General features: G+C 45.1%; 1 protein-coding gene across 1 annotated transcript in view; it reads right to left on the minus strand.

Annotated features, from left to right (window-relative positions):
• ARFGEF3 (ARFGEF family member 3) overlaps nt 1-19,403 on the minus strand; it is a 240,922-nt gene that overhangs the window by 147,806 nt on the left and 73,713 nt on the right. The window contains exon 6 of the mRNA XM_075339833.1: nt 14,640-14,762. Coding sequence (XP_075195948.1) covers nt 14,640-14,762 — 123 coding nt within the window. The remainder of the gene's footprint in view (nt 1-14,639; nt 14,763-19,403) is intronic.

Here is a 19,403-nt window from a genome sequence, read left to right on the forward strand (position 1 = left end):
CCCCAGGATCAGCCTCTCTCCTCCCAGCCTCCTCCAGCATGCCATGCTCCTCTGCCGACACTCACACACCCAATCGCATACACTCACACACACCCACACACACCCGATCGCATACACTCACGCACACACACATTGACGATATTGCACATATGCGCTCATACTCACAACATCCGGAGATACCACATGCTTCTGGCCATGTGATCCTCCGACAGGTCCTGGAAGGTCACAACAGCACAGTATCGAGGCCGAGAAGCAAGCGATATCGCCGGATGCTGTGAGTGTGTGGATGCGATGTGATGTATGTGTGAGGTGTGTGTGAGAGTGAGTGTGAGCCGGTGTACACTGTTAACTATGATACACATCGGGTAACCAAGGGACCTTAGTTACCCGATGTGTATAATGGTTAACAGCGTTCACGGGCTCCGTGAAGATCCCAGCATCGCAAGGTTATGTCTGGCGCTGCTGGGATCGTGACGGAGCCGGTGTAGAAGCAAGCGATATCCCAGGATGTTGTGAGTGTGTGGATGTGATGTGTGAGGTGTGTGTGAGAGTGAGTGTGATCTGATGTGTGTGTGTGTGTGTACTCACCTGGGAGTCGGAGCTACGTGTCAGTTGGGCAAGAGCGAGCGTGGATTGCGTGAGGGGGGCGGGGCCTGCAGAGAGCCGGGGCGAGAGGCCAATCCGTGTGGGGGGGCGGGGCCATGGCGAGCCCAGCGGCCAATCAGCTTTGTGTCACCGTAAGGACACAATTTTGGAGCATGACAGACAGACAGACAGACAGAATAAGGCAATTATATATACACAGATATATATATATATATATATATATATATATCTCTCTCATATATATATATATATATATATATATATATCTCTATCTATCTATCTATCTATCTATATATATATATATATATATATATATATATATATATATTATATATGTACTAGAAGGTAGCCCGATTCTACGCATCGGGTATTCTAGAATTTACGTATTGTGTAGTTAATGTATGATTTATGTTATATATATATATATATATATATATATATATATATGTTGTTGTGTGTAGTTACCAAGTGTTTGTGTAGGGGCTGTACATGTTCTGGGTGTTGTCTGGGTGTGGCGGGGGGTGAGAGCGGTGTTTGTGTGTTGCATTGTGTGTCGTTATTTGTGGAGCGCTGTGTGTCTGTATCGTTGTGTATGTGTGTTGCGCGGTTTGTGTGGGTGTGTGTGTGTGTTTTGGGGGGAGGTATGTTTTGTGCAATGTGTGTGTTGTGCGGTATGTGCGTATATTTGTGTGTGCCGCGGTGTTTGTGTGTTGGGTGTTGTGTGTTGGGTGTTGTGTGTGTGCGGCGTTGTGTGTGTGGGTGTCTGTAGGGCAGTGTTTGTGGTTCCCAGTGTGTGTGTGGTGTGTTGTGCAGTGCGTGTGTGGCAGTGTGTGTGTGTTTTGGGGGGGGGAGGTGTGCACCCCCCATTGTGGTCCACCCCCCATGCTGCACCCCCCATCGTGCACCATCCCCCTTGCTGCGCACCCCCCATCGTGCTCAATCCCCCATGCTGCGCACCCCCCCATCGTGCTCCATCCCCACTCCCCATTGTGCTCCATCCTCCATGCTGCGTATTCCCCATTGTGCTCCATCCCCAATGCTGCGCATTCCCGATCGTGCTCCATCCCCCATGCTGCGCACTCCCCATCGTGCTCCATCCCCCATGCTGCGCACTCCCCATCGTGCTCCATCCCCCATGCTGCGCACTCCCCATCGTGCTCCATCCCCCATGCTGCGCACTCCCCATCGTGCTCCATCCCCCATGCTGCGCACTCCCCATCGTGCTCCATCCCCCATGCTGCGCACTTCCCCATCGTGCTCCATCCCCCATGCTGCGCACTCCCCATCGTGCTCCATCCCCCCATGCTGCGCACCCCCCCATCGTGCTCCATCCCCCATGCTGCGCACTCCCCATCGTGCTCCATCCCCCATGCTGTGCACCCCCCATCATGCTCCACAGTCACACATCAGACAGTAAACACGCACACATCTGATCACATACACTCACACACACACCCCACTTCTCCCTGTGCCCACGGGTGGGCGGTCCCAGCAGCTGTGCTGCACGCCGTGCTCCTCTGCCGACACTCACAGATCCGATCGCATACACTCACACACACACTCACACACATCCGATCGCATACACTCACACACATCCGATCGCATACACTCACACACACACACACACACACACACTCACACACATCCGATCGCATACACACACACACTGACGATATCGCACATACGCGCTGACACACTCACAACATCCGGAGATACCACATGCTTCCGGCCATGTGATCCTCCGGCAGGTCCTGGAAGATCACTGCACAGTATCGCCGCCGAGAAGCAAGCGATATCACGGGATGTTGTGAGTATGTGGATGCGATCTGATGTGTGTGTGAGGTGTGTGTGAGAGTGAGTGTGATCTGATGTGTGTGTGTGTGTGTGTCTGTGTGTCTGTTCTTATGTGTGTGCGTGTGTGTGTTCCACCGCTGCAGGACGTGGATGCGATCTGATGTGTGTGTGTGAGGTGTGTGTGTTCCGCCGCTGCAGGACGTGGATGCGATCTGATGTGTGTGTGTGAGGTGTGTGTGTTCCGCCGCTGCAGGACGTGGATGCGATCTGATGTGAGTGTGAAAGTGAGTGTGAAAGTGAATGTGAGTAAGAGTGTGAAAGTGAGTGTGAGTGTGAAAGTGTGAGTGTGAAAGTGAGAGTGTGAGTGTGAAAGTGTGAGTGTGAGAGTGAAAGTGTGAGTGTGAGAGTGAAAGTGTGAGTGTGAAAGTGTGAGTGTGAGTGAAAGTGTGAGTGTGAAAGTGTGAAAGTGTGAGTGTGAAAGTGAGAGTGAAAGTGTGAGTGTGAAAGTGTGAGTGTGAAAGTGTGAGTGTGAAAGTGTGAGTGTGAAAGTGTGAGTGTGAAAGTGTGAAAGTGTGAGTGTGAAAGTGTGAGTGTGAAAGTGTGAGTGTGAAAGTGTGAGTGTGAGTGTGAGAGTGTGAGTGAGAGAGCGTGAGTGAGAGAGCGTGAGTGTGAAAGTGTGAGTGTGAGTGTGAAAGTGTGAGTGTGAGTGAAAGTGTGAGTGTGTGAAAGTGTGAGTGTGAAAGTGTGAGTGTGAAAGTGTGAGTGTGAAAGTGTGAGTGTGAAAGTGTGAGTGTGTGAGTGAGAGAGTGTGAGTGTGAAAGTGTGAGTGTGAAAGTGTGAGTGTGAAAGTGGGAGTGTGAAAGTGTGAGTGTGAAAGTGTGAGTGTGAGTGTGAAAGTGTGAGTGTGAGTGAGAGAGTGTGAGTGTGAAAGTGTGAGTGAGAGAGTGTGAGTGAGAGCGTGTGAGTGAGAGTGTGAGTGTGAAAGTGTGAGTGTGAAAGTGTGAGTGTGAAAGTGTGAGTGTGAAAGTGTGAGTGTGAGTGAGAGAGTGTGAGTGAGAGAGTGTGAGTGTGAAAGTGTGAGTGTGAAAGTGTGAGTGTGAAAGTGTGAGTGTGAAAGTGTGAAAGTGTGAGTGTGAAAGTGTGAGTGTGAAAGTGTGAGTGTGAAAGTGTGAGTGTGAAAGTGTGAGTGTGAGAGTGTGAGTGAGAGAGTGTGAGTGTGAAAGTGTGAGTGTGAAAGTGTGAGTGTGAAAGTGTGAGTGTGAAAGTGTGAGTGTGAAAGTGTGAAAGTGTGAGTGTGAAAGTGTGAGTGTGAAAGTGTGAGTGTGAAAGTGTGAGTGTGAAAGTGTGAGTGTGAGAGTGTGAGTGAGAGAGTGTGAGTGTGAAAGTGTGAGTGTGAAAGTGTGAGTGTGAAAGTGTGAGTGTGAAAGTGTGAGTGTGAAAGTGTGAGTGTGAGTGTGAAAGTGTGAGTGTGAGTGAGAGAGTGTGAGTGAGAGAGTGTGAGTGTGAAAGTGTGAAAGTGTGAGTGTGAAAGTGTGAGTGTGAGTGAGAGAGTGTGAGTGAGAGAGTGTGAGTGTGAAAGTGTGAGTGTGAAAGTGTGAGTGTGAAAGTGTGAGTGTGAAAGTGTGAGTGTGAAAGTGTGAGTGTGTGATTGTGAGTGTGTGAGTGTGTGAGAGAGTGAGTGTGAGTGAGAGAGTGTGAGTGTGAAAGTGTGAGTGTGAAAGTGTGAGTGTGAAAGTGTGAAAGTGTGAGTGTGAAAGTGTGAGTGTGAAAGTGAGTGTGAAAGTGTGAGTGTGTGAGTGTGTGAGTGAGAGAGTGAGAGAGTGAGAGAGTGTGAGTGTGAAAGTGTGAGTGTGAAAGTGTGAGTGTGAAAGTGTGAGTGTGAAAGTGTGAGTGTGAAAGTGTGAGTGTGAGTGAGAGAGTGTGAGTGTGAAAGTGTGAGTGTGAAAGTGTGAAAGTGTGAAAGTGTGAAAGTGTGAGTGTGAAAGTGTGAGTGTGAGTGTGAAAGTGTGAGTGTGAAAGTGTGAGTGTGAAAGTGTGAGTGTGAAAGTGTGAGTGTGAAAGTGTGAGTGTGAAAGTGTGAGTGTGAAAGTGTGATTGTGAAAGTGTGATTGTGAGTGTGTGAGTGTGTGAGTGAGAGAGTGTGAGTGTGAAAGTGTGAGTGTGAAAGTGTGAGTGTGAAAGTGTGAGTGTGAAAGTGTGAGTGTGAGTGTGAAAGTGTGAGTGTGAGTGAGAGAGTGTGAGTGTGAAAGTGTGAGTGTGAAAGTGTGAGTGTGAAAGTGTGAGTGTGAAAGTGTGAGTGTGAAAGTGTGAGTGTGGAAGTGTGAGTGTGAAAGTGTGAGTGTGAAAGTGTGAAAGTGTGAGTGTGAAAGTGTGAGTGTGAAAGTGTGAGTGTGAGTGTGAAAGTGTGAGTGAGAGAGTGTGAGTGAGAGAGTGTGAGTGAGAGAGTGTGAGTGTGAAAGTGTGAGTGTGAAAGTGTGAGTGTGAAAGTGTGAAAGTGTGAGTGTGAAAGTGTGAGTGTGAGTGTGAGTGTGAAAGTGTGAGTGTGAAAGTGTGAGTGAGAGAGTGTGAGTGAGAGAGTGTGAGTGAGAGAGTGTGAGTGAGAGAGTGTGAGTGTGAAAGTGTGAGTGTGAAAGTGTGAGTGTGAGTGTGAAAGTGTGAGTGTGAAAGTGTGAGTGTGAAAGTGTGAGTGTGAGTGTGAAAGTGTGAGTGAGAGAGTGTGAGTGAGAGTGTGAGTGTGAAAGTGTGAGTGAAAGTGTGAGTGAGAGTGTGAGTGTGAAAGTGTGAGTGTGAGAGTGTGAGTGTGAAAGTGTGAGTGTGAAAGTGTGAGTGTGAAAGTGTGAGTGTGAAAGTGTGAGTGTGAAAGTGTGAGTGTGAAAGTGTGAGTGTGAAAGTGTGAGTGTGAAAGTGTGAGTGTGAGTGTGAAAGTGTGAAAGTGTGAGTGTGAAAGTGTGAGTGTGAGTGAGAGAGTGTGAGTGAGTGTGAGTGTGAAAGTGTGAGTGTGAAAGTGTGAGTGTGAAAGTGTGAGTGAGAGAGTGTGAGTGAGAGTGTGAGTGTGAAAGTGTGAGTGAAAGTGTGAGTGTGAAAGTGTGAGTGTGAAAGTGTGAGTGTGAAAGTGTGAGTGTGAAAGTGTGAGTGTGAGTGTGAAAGTGTGAGTGTGAAAGTGTGAGTGTGAAAGTGTGAGTGTGAAAGTGTGAGTGTGAAAGTGTGAAAGTGTGAGTGTGAAAGTGTGAGTGTGAGTGTGAAAGTGTGAGTGTGAAAGTGTGAGTGTGAAAGTGTGAGTGTGAGTGTGTGTGAGTGTGTGATTGTGAGTGTGTGAGTGTGTGAGAGAGAGTGTGAGTGTGAAAGTGTGAGTGTGAAAGTGTGAGTGGTAGTGTGAAAGTGTGAGTGTGAAAGTGTGAGTGTGAAAGTGTGAGTGTGAAAGTGTGAGTGTGAAAGTGTGAGTGTGAAAGTGTGAGTGTGAAAGTGTGAGTGTGAAAGTGTGAGTGTGAGTAAGAGAGTGTGAGTGAGAGAGTGTGAGTGTGAAAGTGTGAGTGTGAAAGTGTGAGTGTGAGTGTGAAAGTGTGAAAGTGTGAGTGTGAAAGTGTGAAAGTGTGAGTGTGAAAGTGTGAGTGTGAAAGTGTGAGTGTGAAAGTGTGAGTGTGAGTGAGAGAGTGAGTGTGAAAGTGTGAGTGTGAGTGTGAAAGTGTGAAAGTGTGAGTGTGAAAGTGTGAAAGTGTGAGTGTGAAAGTGTGAGTGAAAGTGTGAGTGTGAGTGTGTGAAAGTGTGAGTGTGAAAGTGTGAGTGTGAAAGTGATGTGAGTGTGTGTGTGTGTCTGTTCTTATGTGTGTGCGTGTGTGTGTGTTCGGCCGCTGCAGGACCTTGATGCGCTCACCTCGGAGCGAGAAGCCATTCCGTGTGGGGGGCGGAGCCTGGGCGAGCGGCCAATCCGTGCGGGGGGCGGAGCCGAGCGGCCAATCCATGCGGGGGGAGGAGCCGAGGCGAGGCGAGCGGCCAATCCGTGTGGGGGGGCGGGGCCATGGTGAGGCCAGCGGCCAATCCGCTGTTTGTCACCGTAAGGACATGTCACGGTAAGGACACAATTTTGGAGCAAGACAGACAGACAGACAGAATAGACAGAGAGAATAAGGCAATTATATATATAGATAGCGCAGAATATCAGTATATGTATGTGTGTATATATGTATGTGTGTATATATGTATGTGTGTATATATGTATGTGTGTGTGTGTGTGTGTGTGTGTGTGTGTGTGTGTGTGTGCTGCACCGTCACATTTACAATCATGAAATTTTGCACAAGCGCCCCATGTGACCCAGGGAACGTCATAGACTATGTTTTGACGAGAAAAATTAACCCCACGCTTTACAGTTACGAGCTGGGAGATACGGGCTATTAATAGCAACTGTCAGTGGTTGCTATAGGAACAAAATAAACTTAGTATAAAAAGCTTATGTGTGAGTGAGAGACAGAAAAAGACAACAGACAGGGAAAGAGACAGCCGGGCAAAGAGAGACAGCCGGGCAAAGAGAGACAGCCGGGCAAAGAGAGACAGCCGGGCAAAGAGAGACAGCCGGGCAAAGAGAGACAGCCGGGCAAAGAGAGACAGACGGGGAAAGAGAGACAGACAGGGAAAGAGAGGCAGACGGGGAAAGAGAGGCAGACGGGGAAAGAGAGGCAGACGGGGAAAGAGAGGCAGACAGGGAAAGAGAGGCAGACGGGGAAAGAGAGGCAGACGGGGAAAGAGAGGCAGACGGGGAAAGAGAGGCAGACAGGGAAAGAGAGGCAGACGGGGAAAGAGAGGCAGACGGGAAAGAGAGGCAGACGGGGACAGAGAGACAGACAGAGAAAGACAGAGACACAGAGATAGAGACACAGAGATAGAGAGAGAAACAGAGATAGAGAGATAGAGAGAGACAGACAGAGAAACTGATACAGACACACAGAGACAGACAGAAACTCGGAAAGATAATTACTATACCAGGCAACGCCCGGATACTACAGCTAATATAAATATATAAATATATTTTATATATATATACACGCATCTAACGCATCGGGTATTCTAGAATTTATTGTGTAGTTAATGTATGATTTGTGTTATATATATATATATATATATATATAGATGTTGTTGTGTGTAGTTGCCAAGTGTTTGTGTAGGGCGCTGTAAATGTTCTGGCTGTTGTCTGGGTGTGGGTGTGTGTGAGAGCGGTGTTGTTTGTGTGTTGCGTTGTGTGTGTTGCGTTGCTTGTGGAGCGCTGTGTGTCTGCAGCGTTGTGTGTGTATGGTGCTGTGTGTGTTGCGCGGTTTGTGTGGGTGTGTGTGTGTTTTGGGGGAGGTATATTTTGTGCAGTGTGTGTGTTGGAGGAGTAGGCCTGGGGGTAGAGGAGTATAATAGGAGGAGGAGTCCTGGGGAGAGAGTAGGATAATAGGAGGAGTAATCCTGGGGGGAGAGGAGGATAATAGGAGGAGTAGTCCTGGGGGGAGAGGAGTATAATAGGAGTAGTAGTCCTGGAGGTGAGGAGTATAATAGGAGGAGTAGTCCTGGAGGTGAGGAGTATAATAGGAGGAGTAGTCCTGGAGGTGAGGAGTATAATAGGAGGAATAGTCCTGGGGGGAGAGGAGAATAATAGGAGGAGAAGTCCTGGGGGGAGAGGAGAATAATAGGAGGAGTAGTCCTGAAGGGAGAGGAGGTTAATAGAAGGAGTAGTCCTGGGGGGAGAGGAGTATAATAGTAGGAATAGTCCTAGGGGGAGAGGAGTATAATAGGAGGAGTAGTCCTGGGGAGAGAGGAGTATAATAGGAGGAGTAGTCCTGGGGGGAGTGGAAGATAATAGGAGGAGTAGTCCTGGGGGGAGAGGAGGATAATAGGAGGAGTAGTCCTGGGGGAGAGGAGTATAATAGGAGGAGTAGTCCTGGGGGGAGGTGCCTAATAGGTGGAGTAGTCCTGGAGGGAGGTGTATAGGTGCCCAATGTGTGAGGGGGGCGTGGCCGAGCGGGCAGAGTGTGTGGCGGGCGTGGCCGAGCGGGCAGAGTGTGTGTGGGGGGCGTGGCCGAGCGGGCAACTATGCAAAGCGGTTTCCATAGTTACGCGATGTATATCATGGTTACCAGCGTACGCCGGCTACGGGACACGTGTGTCGGGAGCCGGGGTAAGCTAGCAAGCATGGTACACATCAGATAACTATTCAAAGCGACAGTGCTGGTTCACTTTTTGTTTGTTGGTCTCCTGCTGTGCAGCACGCATCGGCGTGTTTGACAGCGGGAGACCAACGATCTGAATGGGCAGGGAGCTGGCATACGCCGATAACCATGCTACACAATCGGGTAATTAAGCAAAGTGGTTTCCATGGTTACCCGATGTGTACCATGGTTACCAGCGTACGCCGGCAATCGCAGCAACGCGAGGGTATGTCTCGGCTGGGTTGCTGGTGTGGGCTCCCGGGGGTGCAGCACTCACCTGGGAGTCGGGGCTCAGTGTGGGTTCGGGGAATGGGTGCGGGGGGTGGGGCCAGGCCGAGCGTCCAATGCGTGAGGGAGCGGGGCCTGGCCAAGCGGCCGATGCATGCGGGGGCGGGGCCTCGCAAAGCGGCCAATCTGTGCGGGGGGGGCGGGGCTAGGCCGAGCCGAGCGGCCAATCCGTGTGGGGGGGCAGGCCGAGCCCAGCGGCCAATGCGACGGTTGTCACTGTAATGACGTCATTTTGGTGACAGACAGACAGAATAAGGCAATTATATATATACTAGAAGGTGGCCCGATTCTACGCATCGGGTATTCTAGAATTTACGTATTGTGTAGTTAATATATGATCTTTCTTATATATATATGTTTGTAGAGCGCTGTGTGTCTGTAGCGTTGTGTGTGTGTGTTGTGCGGTTTGTGTGGGTGTGTGTGTTTTGGGGGGAGGTATGTTTTGTGCAATGTGTGTGTTGTGAGGTGCTGAACACCCCAGGAATTTGATCACCTAACGAGAGCACGGTAGGTCTGCTGATTTTTCATAATCTGTAGTCTTCCAGTGGTCTCGGGTTAGGGGGGGGGGTGGGTGTGGCACTGATTGCCTGACCATGTCCGTTTTTTGGGGTATCTGTTGACGGCAGACCAGGTCTCATGGCTATTGTCCATATTAATCTCGGAAGAACCGTCACATGTTCAGTTGCCTGCTGCCTGTTGTGTATTTGTGAATAGGGGAGATTGACTGGTAGTTAGGAGAGCAAGTGGTTTTGTGAGCGTCGTCTGGAAACGTACAGGATATTGTCTGTAGTATAGTATACGGTTGTCGCCTGTGGTACAGTTTATGGCTCTGAGGAAATACGTGGGACTGCTGGTACGTGGTAATCTTGGGGCCTAGCACAGTGTAGCGTGGAATGGCTAGTACGGATACCATTGGGGCATAGCGTTTAAGTTGCATGTTGTGGCTGGTACGTGGTAGTCTTGGGGCCTAACACTGGACGTGAAATATATTTATGGTTTTCCCAGTTAGGTACAATCTACACATTGTGACTTTTATGCCTAAATGTAGAGCTCCGGGGCCACACACTTTTTGAATCTAATTATGTTTTTGATAATAGATTCAAAAAGGGGGGAAAGATGATGTGGAAAAATCACATATATTATTTAAGGTTTTAATTTGTTCATCAATTGAGTTTTTCTATTAAGTTTTATTTATATTTTTATCTGTAAGGAGGATACAGCAGATTTACATACATCTCATGATTGCTCTGATGTAACAAGAATTGTCAGGTTTTGAACAGGTCTCAGATGAGCCCATTGCTAATGCAGATTTTGAGTTTTTCCGTAGATGGATCCAGATACCAAGATGCTGGTTGATTCTACACTAGATATGCTGAGGTTACACAACATGAGATAATAAAAATCGAACCACTCGCTCCTCTCCCATCGGAATAGGAGAACGAGATGAAGATTTGCGATCACTGTGGTTCGTAGAGCGGAGGGGGGTAAGATAGTGAAATGTGGATTGTGACGTGATAAACCTATAAAGACCGTAAAGTGGGTGTGAGCCCAGGTGGAGGCTCTCCTGTTATCAAAGGAACCGGTGACTAATGGAGCCAGAGGAGATGCTCGCACAGGTGCAGACAACAAAGAAGCAGTGAATGGGTCTAGAGTTGAGAGTCCTTTACCAATGCAGACCGGTACCATACCTCGATGGCTCCTGTCATGTCCGTGACATTGGTCACTACTTGTGTTTTTAAATTCCTACAGAAAGAAATGATTCAGCAAGGAATGGAGTGTGAGATGCAGGGAGCCAGCTGACTGAGGAAGGTCTGTGGATAAAGGGTGGTAAGCTTTCTCTGCCATGAGCGCTCTACTCAATAATGGCCCAGATAATGCATGTGAAAAAGACCGTGGTGGTGGACAATATATGGGCAACACCACTGCTTAAGTACCCAGGTGGCCAGACGCATCCAGTCTTGTAAGACGTGTGTCTTTTAAGGTAGAAAAACTGTAAAGACCTCGTAGAAACACCCCCTCATCCGCTCTACTGCTCCAGTGATTGCAGATTAGTCATATAAACCTACACATGGTTTATATGAGTTTTGTGCATGTTGTGTGAGTTTCTTTTCAGGTCTGCTCTGAAACATATCCAGTATGGAAAATGTTACTGCTGAAAAACTCATGATGCTGGTGATATGTAAAAATGGAGTTCCTAAAAAGTGGTAAAAGTACATATTCTATAGCAGAGGTCATTATAAAGATCTTACAGTACCTGGGGATTAGCAGCTATTTTGGACAGGCTAGGAAACTGGCTACACTAACTGTCCTCACCTGGGGATGCCCCTGATGAAACCCTGTCTGCCACTGTGAAGAGGAGAGAAACACGTTGGGCTTTTTTCATGCTAAGTGTCTGACAAATATGAGTTTATTTTATTTTATTAGCCTGAGTGTCAATTGGACAGTGGAGGGTCTGTGATTGGACAAGATCTCCTCATGACTTTACCTGGCCTTATTATTACTATTATTATATTGATACAGTGGGTACATGTTATACATCTGAGATATTTAATTTCTTTTAGGGTTTGGTCCTTGAATTTGCTATATCATATTGATTTAAGCTACCAAACAGCTATGTAAAATACAGAGTTCGAATATGTAATCTTTGGGAATGAATTGGATATATATAATAATTGCATATTGACGCCTCTTTATCCCCTGTATCTCACGGTATATTCCCTCACTGACATTAGCAGCACGTATTAGCAGTGTAGGGATAGGGAAAGTGAGCCGTTGGTGAGCGGGGGCGCCAATTCACCTTATAGGGTGCCGACCTCCGCTGCAAGGTAGAGATAGTTTAGGGCTATTGCCCCAATCCCTGCCCCCTCCTTTATTGGAATATCTAATTGTGTCTATAGTTACTCACATGGGTGTATGTTGTTTGGAATTTTAATAAGTATAACATAAAAATGTAACAATCCACAAGATAATGGTGAACACTGGCAAATCATGTAACAAATGTTCGTTTTCCTCTTTCTTAATAATTAGATATTTATAGAAGATAGTTTTGGTTTAGCACCTGGAACGTGATTATATTTCTCACAGATACTTCAGCATCAGTGTGATATCCTGACCAGTGATGTATGAGCCTAAAGCCTGCTTTACATGTTACGATTCTGCATACGATATCGTATGCGATCGTAACCGCCCCCATCGTATGTGCGGCACGTTCAATTTTGTTGAATGTGCCGCACAAACGATTAACCCCCGTCACACGTACTTACCTGTCCATACGACCTCGCTGTGGGCGGCGAACGTCCACTTCCTGAAGTGGGAGGGACGTTCGACGTCACATCGACGTCACGCGGCAGCCGGCCAATAGAAGCGGAGGGGCGGAGCTGAGCGGGACGTAAACATCCCGCCCACCTCCTTCCTTCCGCATTACCGGCCGGGAGCCGCAGGACGCAGGTAAGATCTGTTCATCGTTCCCGGGGTGTCACACACTGCGATGTGTGCTACCCCGGGTACGATGAACAATCTGATGTTCAATTCATGAGGAATGAACGATGTGCGTGCGATGAACGTTTTACCGTTCAATCGCAATCGCATGTAGCTGTTACACACTGCAATGTACCTTACGATGCCGGATGTGTGTCACTTACGACGTGACCCCGCCGACACATTGTAAGATACATTGCAGCGTGTAAAGCGGGCTTTATACAACTGCCTATATAGTGTGTTAAACATGTGTTTCCTCCAATTCCAGATCCTGATAGTAGATAGCTGGATCATAGAACAGACATCAAGGAAAGAAACCTAAAATATAACCTTTATTGGATAATCCTAAAATGAAAACTGGGTTCACTAGTGTAAAAACGTGAGGATAAAAAGAGATAGGCTTGGTCATCAAAAACAATAATGCCAATACTCCAAGCAGGGCATAGAAAAAACCCAGCATATAACCACCCTTGGTCAGACTAGGGCAAATTTCCAGAGATCCTCCTTTTGAATATACACAAGCCCCCTATAGAAACCGGGGGTATGGGGGTACCTGGAATAAGAAATTCAAAATGCCGCTTGGAAATGCATACCATAGATACTGATTCCTAATATAAGGGAGCGGTAACTAAGTCAGTTTCAAATTCCCACCATGTATGATAAATCTCCCCCTTCATAACCCTATTACACATACTTACTTTTTGAACACACACATATATATTATAACAGTATATATATATATATATATATATATATATATATATATACATACATACATACACATATGTATATATGTATGTATGTATATATATATATATATATATATATATATATATATATATATATATATATATATATATATATATATATATATATATATATATATATATATACACATACATACATGCATACATACATACATACATGCATACACACACAACACACACTCACACATACAGTGGAAACTTGGATTAAGAGTAACTTGGTTTGGTTTGAGAGCGTTTTGTAAGATAAGCAAAGCTTTTTACAAATTTGTAACTTGGTTTAAGAGCAATGATTTGCAAGAAGAGCAAATACTCACTGTGCACACGTCTGGTTCTGTCCTTTCAACGCTTTCTGACCCACTCTGGGGGTAACTTTCTGTACTTATGTACTGTATACAGTATGCCATTGTACCCTACAGTATATACTTTATAGCATGCCTATCAATTTGCATTTCTGGATACAGTATTGTACTTTCTTTTTGCTAACCAGTGCAGCACATTTCTTGTATTGTAATCTAATTGCCTGTGCAGTATTCGTACCCCATATTTGGCTTAGTTCTATCCTTATTTTGGGGAGAATAGATTTGGGGTGTTTTTTTTGTGTATTGTAGTGGAATAAAAGGTTGTCATAGTTATACAACATTTTTTCTCTCTATAGTGTATAGGGTGCTTTACACGCTGCGACATCGCTAATAATATATTGTTGGGGTCACGGTGTTTGTGACGCACATCTGGCGTTATTAAGGACATCGCAGCATGTAACACCTCTGAGCGACCTAAAACTATTGCAAAAGAGGTAAAAATCGTTGGTATTGGAGAGGTCGCTCCAACACCAAAAATCGTTGACAGGTGAGTAGCGAGGTTGTTTGTCGTTCCTGCGGCAGCACACATCGCTATGTATGACACCGCAAAAACGATGAACACCTCCTTACCTGCGTCCCGCCAGCAATAAGAAAGGAAAGAGGTGGGCGGGATGTTTGGCCCGCTCATCTCCGCTCCTCCTCTGCTATTAGTCGGCCACTTAGTGACGTCGCTATGATGCCGAACGAACCGCCCCCTTAGAAATGAGGCGGTTCGCTAGTCACAGCGACGTGTGTAAGCAATGTTGTGAGAGACAGGCAGCGATTTGCCCGTGACGCACATCCGACGGGGGCGGATATGCTCGCTAGCGATATCGGTACCGATATCACAGCGTGTAAAGTACCCTTATGTCCCGCACACCAACAATTCTATTATAAGCTAACGTACAGTTTAATTTTTTTTTTTTGTTTTTTACTGTACAGTATTTTGTATCAGTGTACTGTAATAATTTTATATGACTACAGTACATTATTTTGTATTACTGTAATAAGTTTGTATAAATACAGTAAATATTTTTGGGTTGTGGAACGAATTGTCTGCATTTCAATTAATTCCTATGAGAAAATTCGCTTTGATATAAGAGCAACTTGGTTTAAGAGCGCACTCCGGGAACCAATTATGCTCGTAATCCAAGGTTCCACTGTATATAAAACAAAATGTATGTCTCACCGGGCTGTCCTGCTTTTGGCGTAACTGTAGAGTCAGGTCACTTAACATTTGGCTGAGTGTGGCTCGTACAGCTGTGTTTATGCTTCGCTGATGACAGCTTGAGACATACGTTTCAATGCAGATCTGCAAAAAACAGGAGTAATATTAACAATTCACTCAAATTACTAAACGTAGGATACCAATTTCTCCAACAATGATGGCTAGATGTGTAAATGTGTGTCTTTAGTAGTGACTAAATTGAAACCATGAAATCTCATGACCATCAGTTCCCAGCATAAAAGTCTCAAACGTGTAAACAACAGTTAGAAATGGAATGTATAACAGTACTTATGTCAAATTCGGAAAAAATAACATAACATTCCCATTCACTATAGTATTCACTGAAATAGACATAAAATTCAAAAAACATCATATAAACAAAGCAGCCGTATTTACCAGCACCAAGTTTCCCAAGACCACACTAAAAGAGACGCAATGCACCATGCAAAAGATGACAAACGTAAAAAAAAGATGCTATAACAATTGATACAAGATTGGAAAACATTTTTCAGATATATCAAGGAGACATCAAAGTCGTGATTAGTGATAGTTCAGTGAAGTCCTAATATAGGTCAGTGGGCAAAGGGTGTACACCACCTGTTGTATTTAGTTAGCTAAAAATATCTCTCCCCCCCCCCACCACTCCCCCTTCCTATACAAAACACTAATTAAAGGATGAAGTATGTTATCAATTAATATAGGGATGGTACATATTACTCATTTTCATATAATACCCCAACCTCAATATTATGGTATCTGTGGAGAAAAAACAGATGTGACAGTATGAAATTATATCAATTGTGCTCTGATGGGACAACTTGTTAATAATGGTCACTATTGAGACCTATTAAATGCATCATCACAAGTAATAACAAAACTGTCGGACTGAGGAATCTTTACATAGTCCTGAGCACTTCTGAGAACTAACTATATTATCAGATGGAACGCAGTATTGCTTTCTATGTTGTCAGCTTTTTTGCAGCACATGGCATTTCCGCCGCCTATAGAGAAAGTGTATTCACTGGGCGGGCGGAACGCAGGAGTATTCTGCAGGAAGTGCAGACTTTCTTTGCTGCACACTTCGTAATGAATGAGGAGGCGGTATTAAGAAGCGTCCCACGTGGGTCGCTATGGACCACATGGTCTGGCCGACCAATGAATGATCGGGTGGGCGTATAACCGGATAATCAAGTGTAGACCTTCTTGGCCGCACTCATCTTAATGAATGAGGAGGCGGTATTAAGAAGCGTCCCACGTGGGTCGCTACGGACCACATGGTCTGGCCGCCCAATGAATGTCTGGGTGGGTGTTTAACCGGATAAGCAATTGTAGACTTGCACTCATCATAATGAATGAGGAGGCGGTATTAAGAAGCGTCCCACGTGGGTCGCTACGGACCACATGGTCTGGCCGCCCAATGATTGATTACTACTATCTGTGACAATGACACCGCCCATGGGCGGGAATTTGAAAAACGGAAATGGCAGATTCTGCATGTGTTTTGGGGGGAGGGAACCAATACCCTTTATATACACTAATCCAGCACGCGCACCAGACATATGGATCCGATGCAGCAGTGACACGCTGCCATTGCAGGCACTCACTAGCTGCAGAGTCTCCCAGAGTATTGCTGCTGGGGGCTTTTACACCATTTATATTGATTATCGATTGGGGGTTACAGAACTCCAATAGAACTCTAACTGAACCATATGAGGACTATACAGAATTCCTAATACATGGATTGATATGATGAGGAGGTATGTGCAATTCATTATGGGTCATATGTTAATCAAAGTGTCATAGATGTAACTAAGGAATACTTACCCCTTTTCATTATAGATTGATGGCCCAAATTAACTAAAAATAATTTGATATACTGATATCCCCTGATGAACCCCAAGACGTTGGGGGGAAACGCGTCGGGATCAAGCTGCGATCAAGCTAGTCCTGGCAGGATAAGTACCGGGACCATAGGTCCATCATTCTGAATAGACCCATTAACTTATGTATGTTCTCAGTTGTATAGCCATACAGGTTAATCTTTAGACTGAGAATTGAAATTTCAAGTATTTACATGAAATTTGGATATAACCCTGTGTATTGAATTTCATTATGACATATGACTGAATCTGCACTCCAGCACACTAATTTCCTGGTGGTGGGATAAGATTATTATTATAGTGACAGGGGCAATTAGGGCTAGCCGCCGAGGAACGGGGGGCACCCAAAAAATTAAGGTGTTTTTGACCTCCGTTGCCAGGTAGGGCTAACATCAGGGAATATTTAGACCCCCTTAGTTTATCATAACTATATACCTAACTAAATACAACAGGTGGTGTACACCCTTTGCCCACTGACCTATATTAGGACTTCACTGAACTATCACTAATCACGACTTTGATGTCTCCTTGATATATCTGAAAAAATTTTTCCAATCTTGTATCAATTGTTATAGTATTTTAATATGAATATAATAAATGTTATGTTTTAGAGAGTAGATAAATGGTTTTCAATTGATCCTTTAAGTTATAAATTGAAATTGGTTTACGGTAAAAAAAAGATGCCATGTAGTCATGTGATGGTGGTGGTTTCATCAATATCGTGCACTGCTGCTGCCCTTGCCTTTAACATGGGGCCCTGCGTGCAACATTGTGTTTTGGTGTTGGTAAATATGGCCATTTACTATAGTAACACAAGCAAAAAACTAAAATTCTATCAGTTCCCAAATATCAAAAGATACATGTGTATAGTATATGATTATACAGCACCTTACTTTTCATATAAACTATCGACATAATGGGAGAAATAATGGAAAAAATATCTTAGCCACATACATACATTAATAAATAACAGGATACCTCTAAGAAAGCAGTGGGTTGCAAAAAGCCAGGGAAAATGCGATGGCATAAAGCAATTAGGATGTGTGCTATGGACTCTTTTATTATTTCATGCAATCGACGGGATCCTTTTTTATGGCATGCCAAACACAACTACAGATGGAAGAGCAAAAACACAAGCAGTAAAAACAAAACACAAAGAGAAAAGGCGAGACATGCAACGCAGGTAAGATGTAGAGAAATGGGGCCACCATCAGAAATATATGGTACTAAAGACATCCATGTAACAACGTACAGTTCTAGGGCCGGAGTCGTTATATGGTCTGAAATCCACAACCTGTGTATAGTAAGCAGCCCATTTCAGTACATCTCTAGAACATGTAAAATCCAGAATAGGAAGCCACATTTGTTTAAGAAATCAGTATAGATAGATAAGACTATGTACTAAAAATAAAGCAGTCTTAAGCTGGGTTTACACACTGCAACATCTCAAACGACATCGCTGTAACGTCACCGTTTTGGTGACGCAATAGCGATGTTGTTTGCGATGTTGCAGTGTGTGAAACCTATCAGCGACCCGGCCCCTGCTGTGAAGTTGTAATCGTTACAAATCGTTCAGGACCATTCCTAGGTCCTTTGTTTCCCGCTGTGCAGCATGAAGTTTCAGTGTGTGAAGACTTTGCAGCGACTTTGTTAGCAACTTCCCTTTCAAAAGGCTGCTTATCAACGTCCCCAACAACCAGCTAGGTCGCTCTGCAGGTCCGGATCACTGTTGAGTTGTTGGCCAGGTTTGCCTGTTTGAACGCTCACCAGAGACTTAGCAGAGACTTAGGGAGGTCGCTATTGCGTCACCAAACCGGTGACGTTACAGCGATGTCCTTTGCGATGTTGCAGTGTGTAAACCCAGCTTTAGGCCACATGCACATGTTGAGTATTTGCAGAAGTTTTTACCTCAGTATTTGTAGCCCAAACCAGGAGTGGAACAGTCAGAGGGAAAGTATAATAGAAACATGATCACCACTTCTGTATTATATTACCCACTGCTGGTTTTGGCTACAAATACTGAGGTAAAAACTCACCAAATACTCAACGGGTGCACATGGCCTAAAATGGGTTTTTCACCATGGACAATTAGGCCATGTGCACATATTGAGTGTTTGGTGAGTTTCTTACCTCAGTATGTGTAAGCCAAAACCAGGGTTGGGTAATAATACAGAAGTGGTGCTCGTGTTTCTATTACACTTTCCCTCTGATTGTCCCACTCCTGGTTGTGGCTTACACATACTGAGGTAAAAACTCACCAAACACTCAGTGTGTGTGCACGTGGCCTAGTTATATACTTCATGAAAAATAAGTAATGAGAATGACCCAAAAGGTCATTCTGAATAGCATACACACTATAACATCAAGGAAAGAAGATTTAGAAAAAAAAAAAAACAAAAAAAAAAAAAAACAGGCCTGGACAGGACAATGCTTACACATTATTACCATACATATTTTATGTGGAAACATTATGAAGTTGAATGGCACCCAATTTTAAAAGAATTTTCTACATCTTCCCAAAACAAAAAGTATTCAGGGTGTTGTTCAATTGTATAAAAAATGTTGCCATGTTCTAACTAGGTTCAAATGTCATGTTGAGTTAGGGGGTCCAAGAGGTAAGGGGGCCCAAGAAGTAAGGGGGCCCTAGAGGTAAGGGGGACCAAGAGGTAAGGGGGACCAAGAGGTAAGGGGGACCAAGAGGTAAGGGGGCCCTAGAGGTAAGGGGGCCTAAGAGGTAAGGGAAACTAAGAGGTAAGGGAAACTAAGAGGTAAGGGAGCCTAAGAGGTAAGGGGGCCCTCTTCCAAACCTGGTGAGATTGGGCAATTTGAGGAGTTATTGGATTGC

The sequence above is a fragment of the Anomaloglossus baeobatrachus genome, chromosome 3 (assembly GCF_048569485.1).
Source record: "Anomaloglossus baeobatrachus isolate aAnoBae1 chromosome 3, aAnoBae1.hap1, whole genome shotgun sequence".
In the NCBI taxonomy this organism is placed as follows: domain Eukaryota; kingdom Metazoa; phylum Chordata; class Amphibia; order Anura; family Aromobatidae; genus Anomaloglossus; species Anomaloglossus baeobatrachus.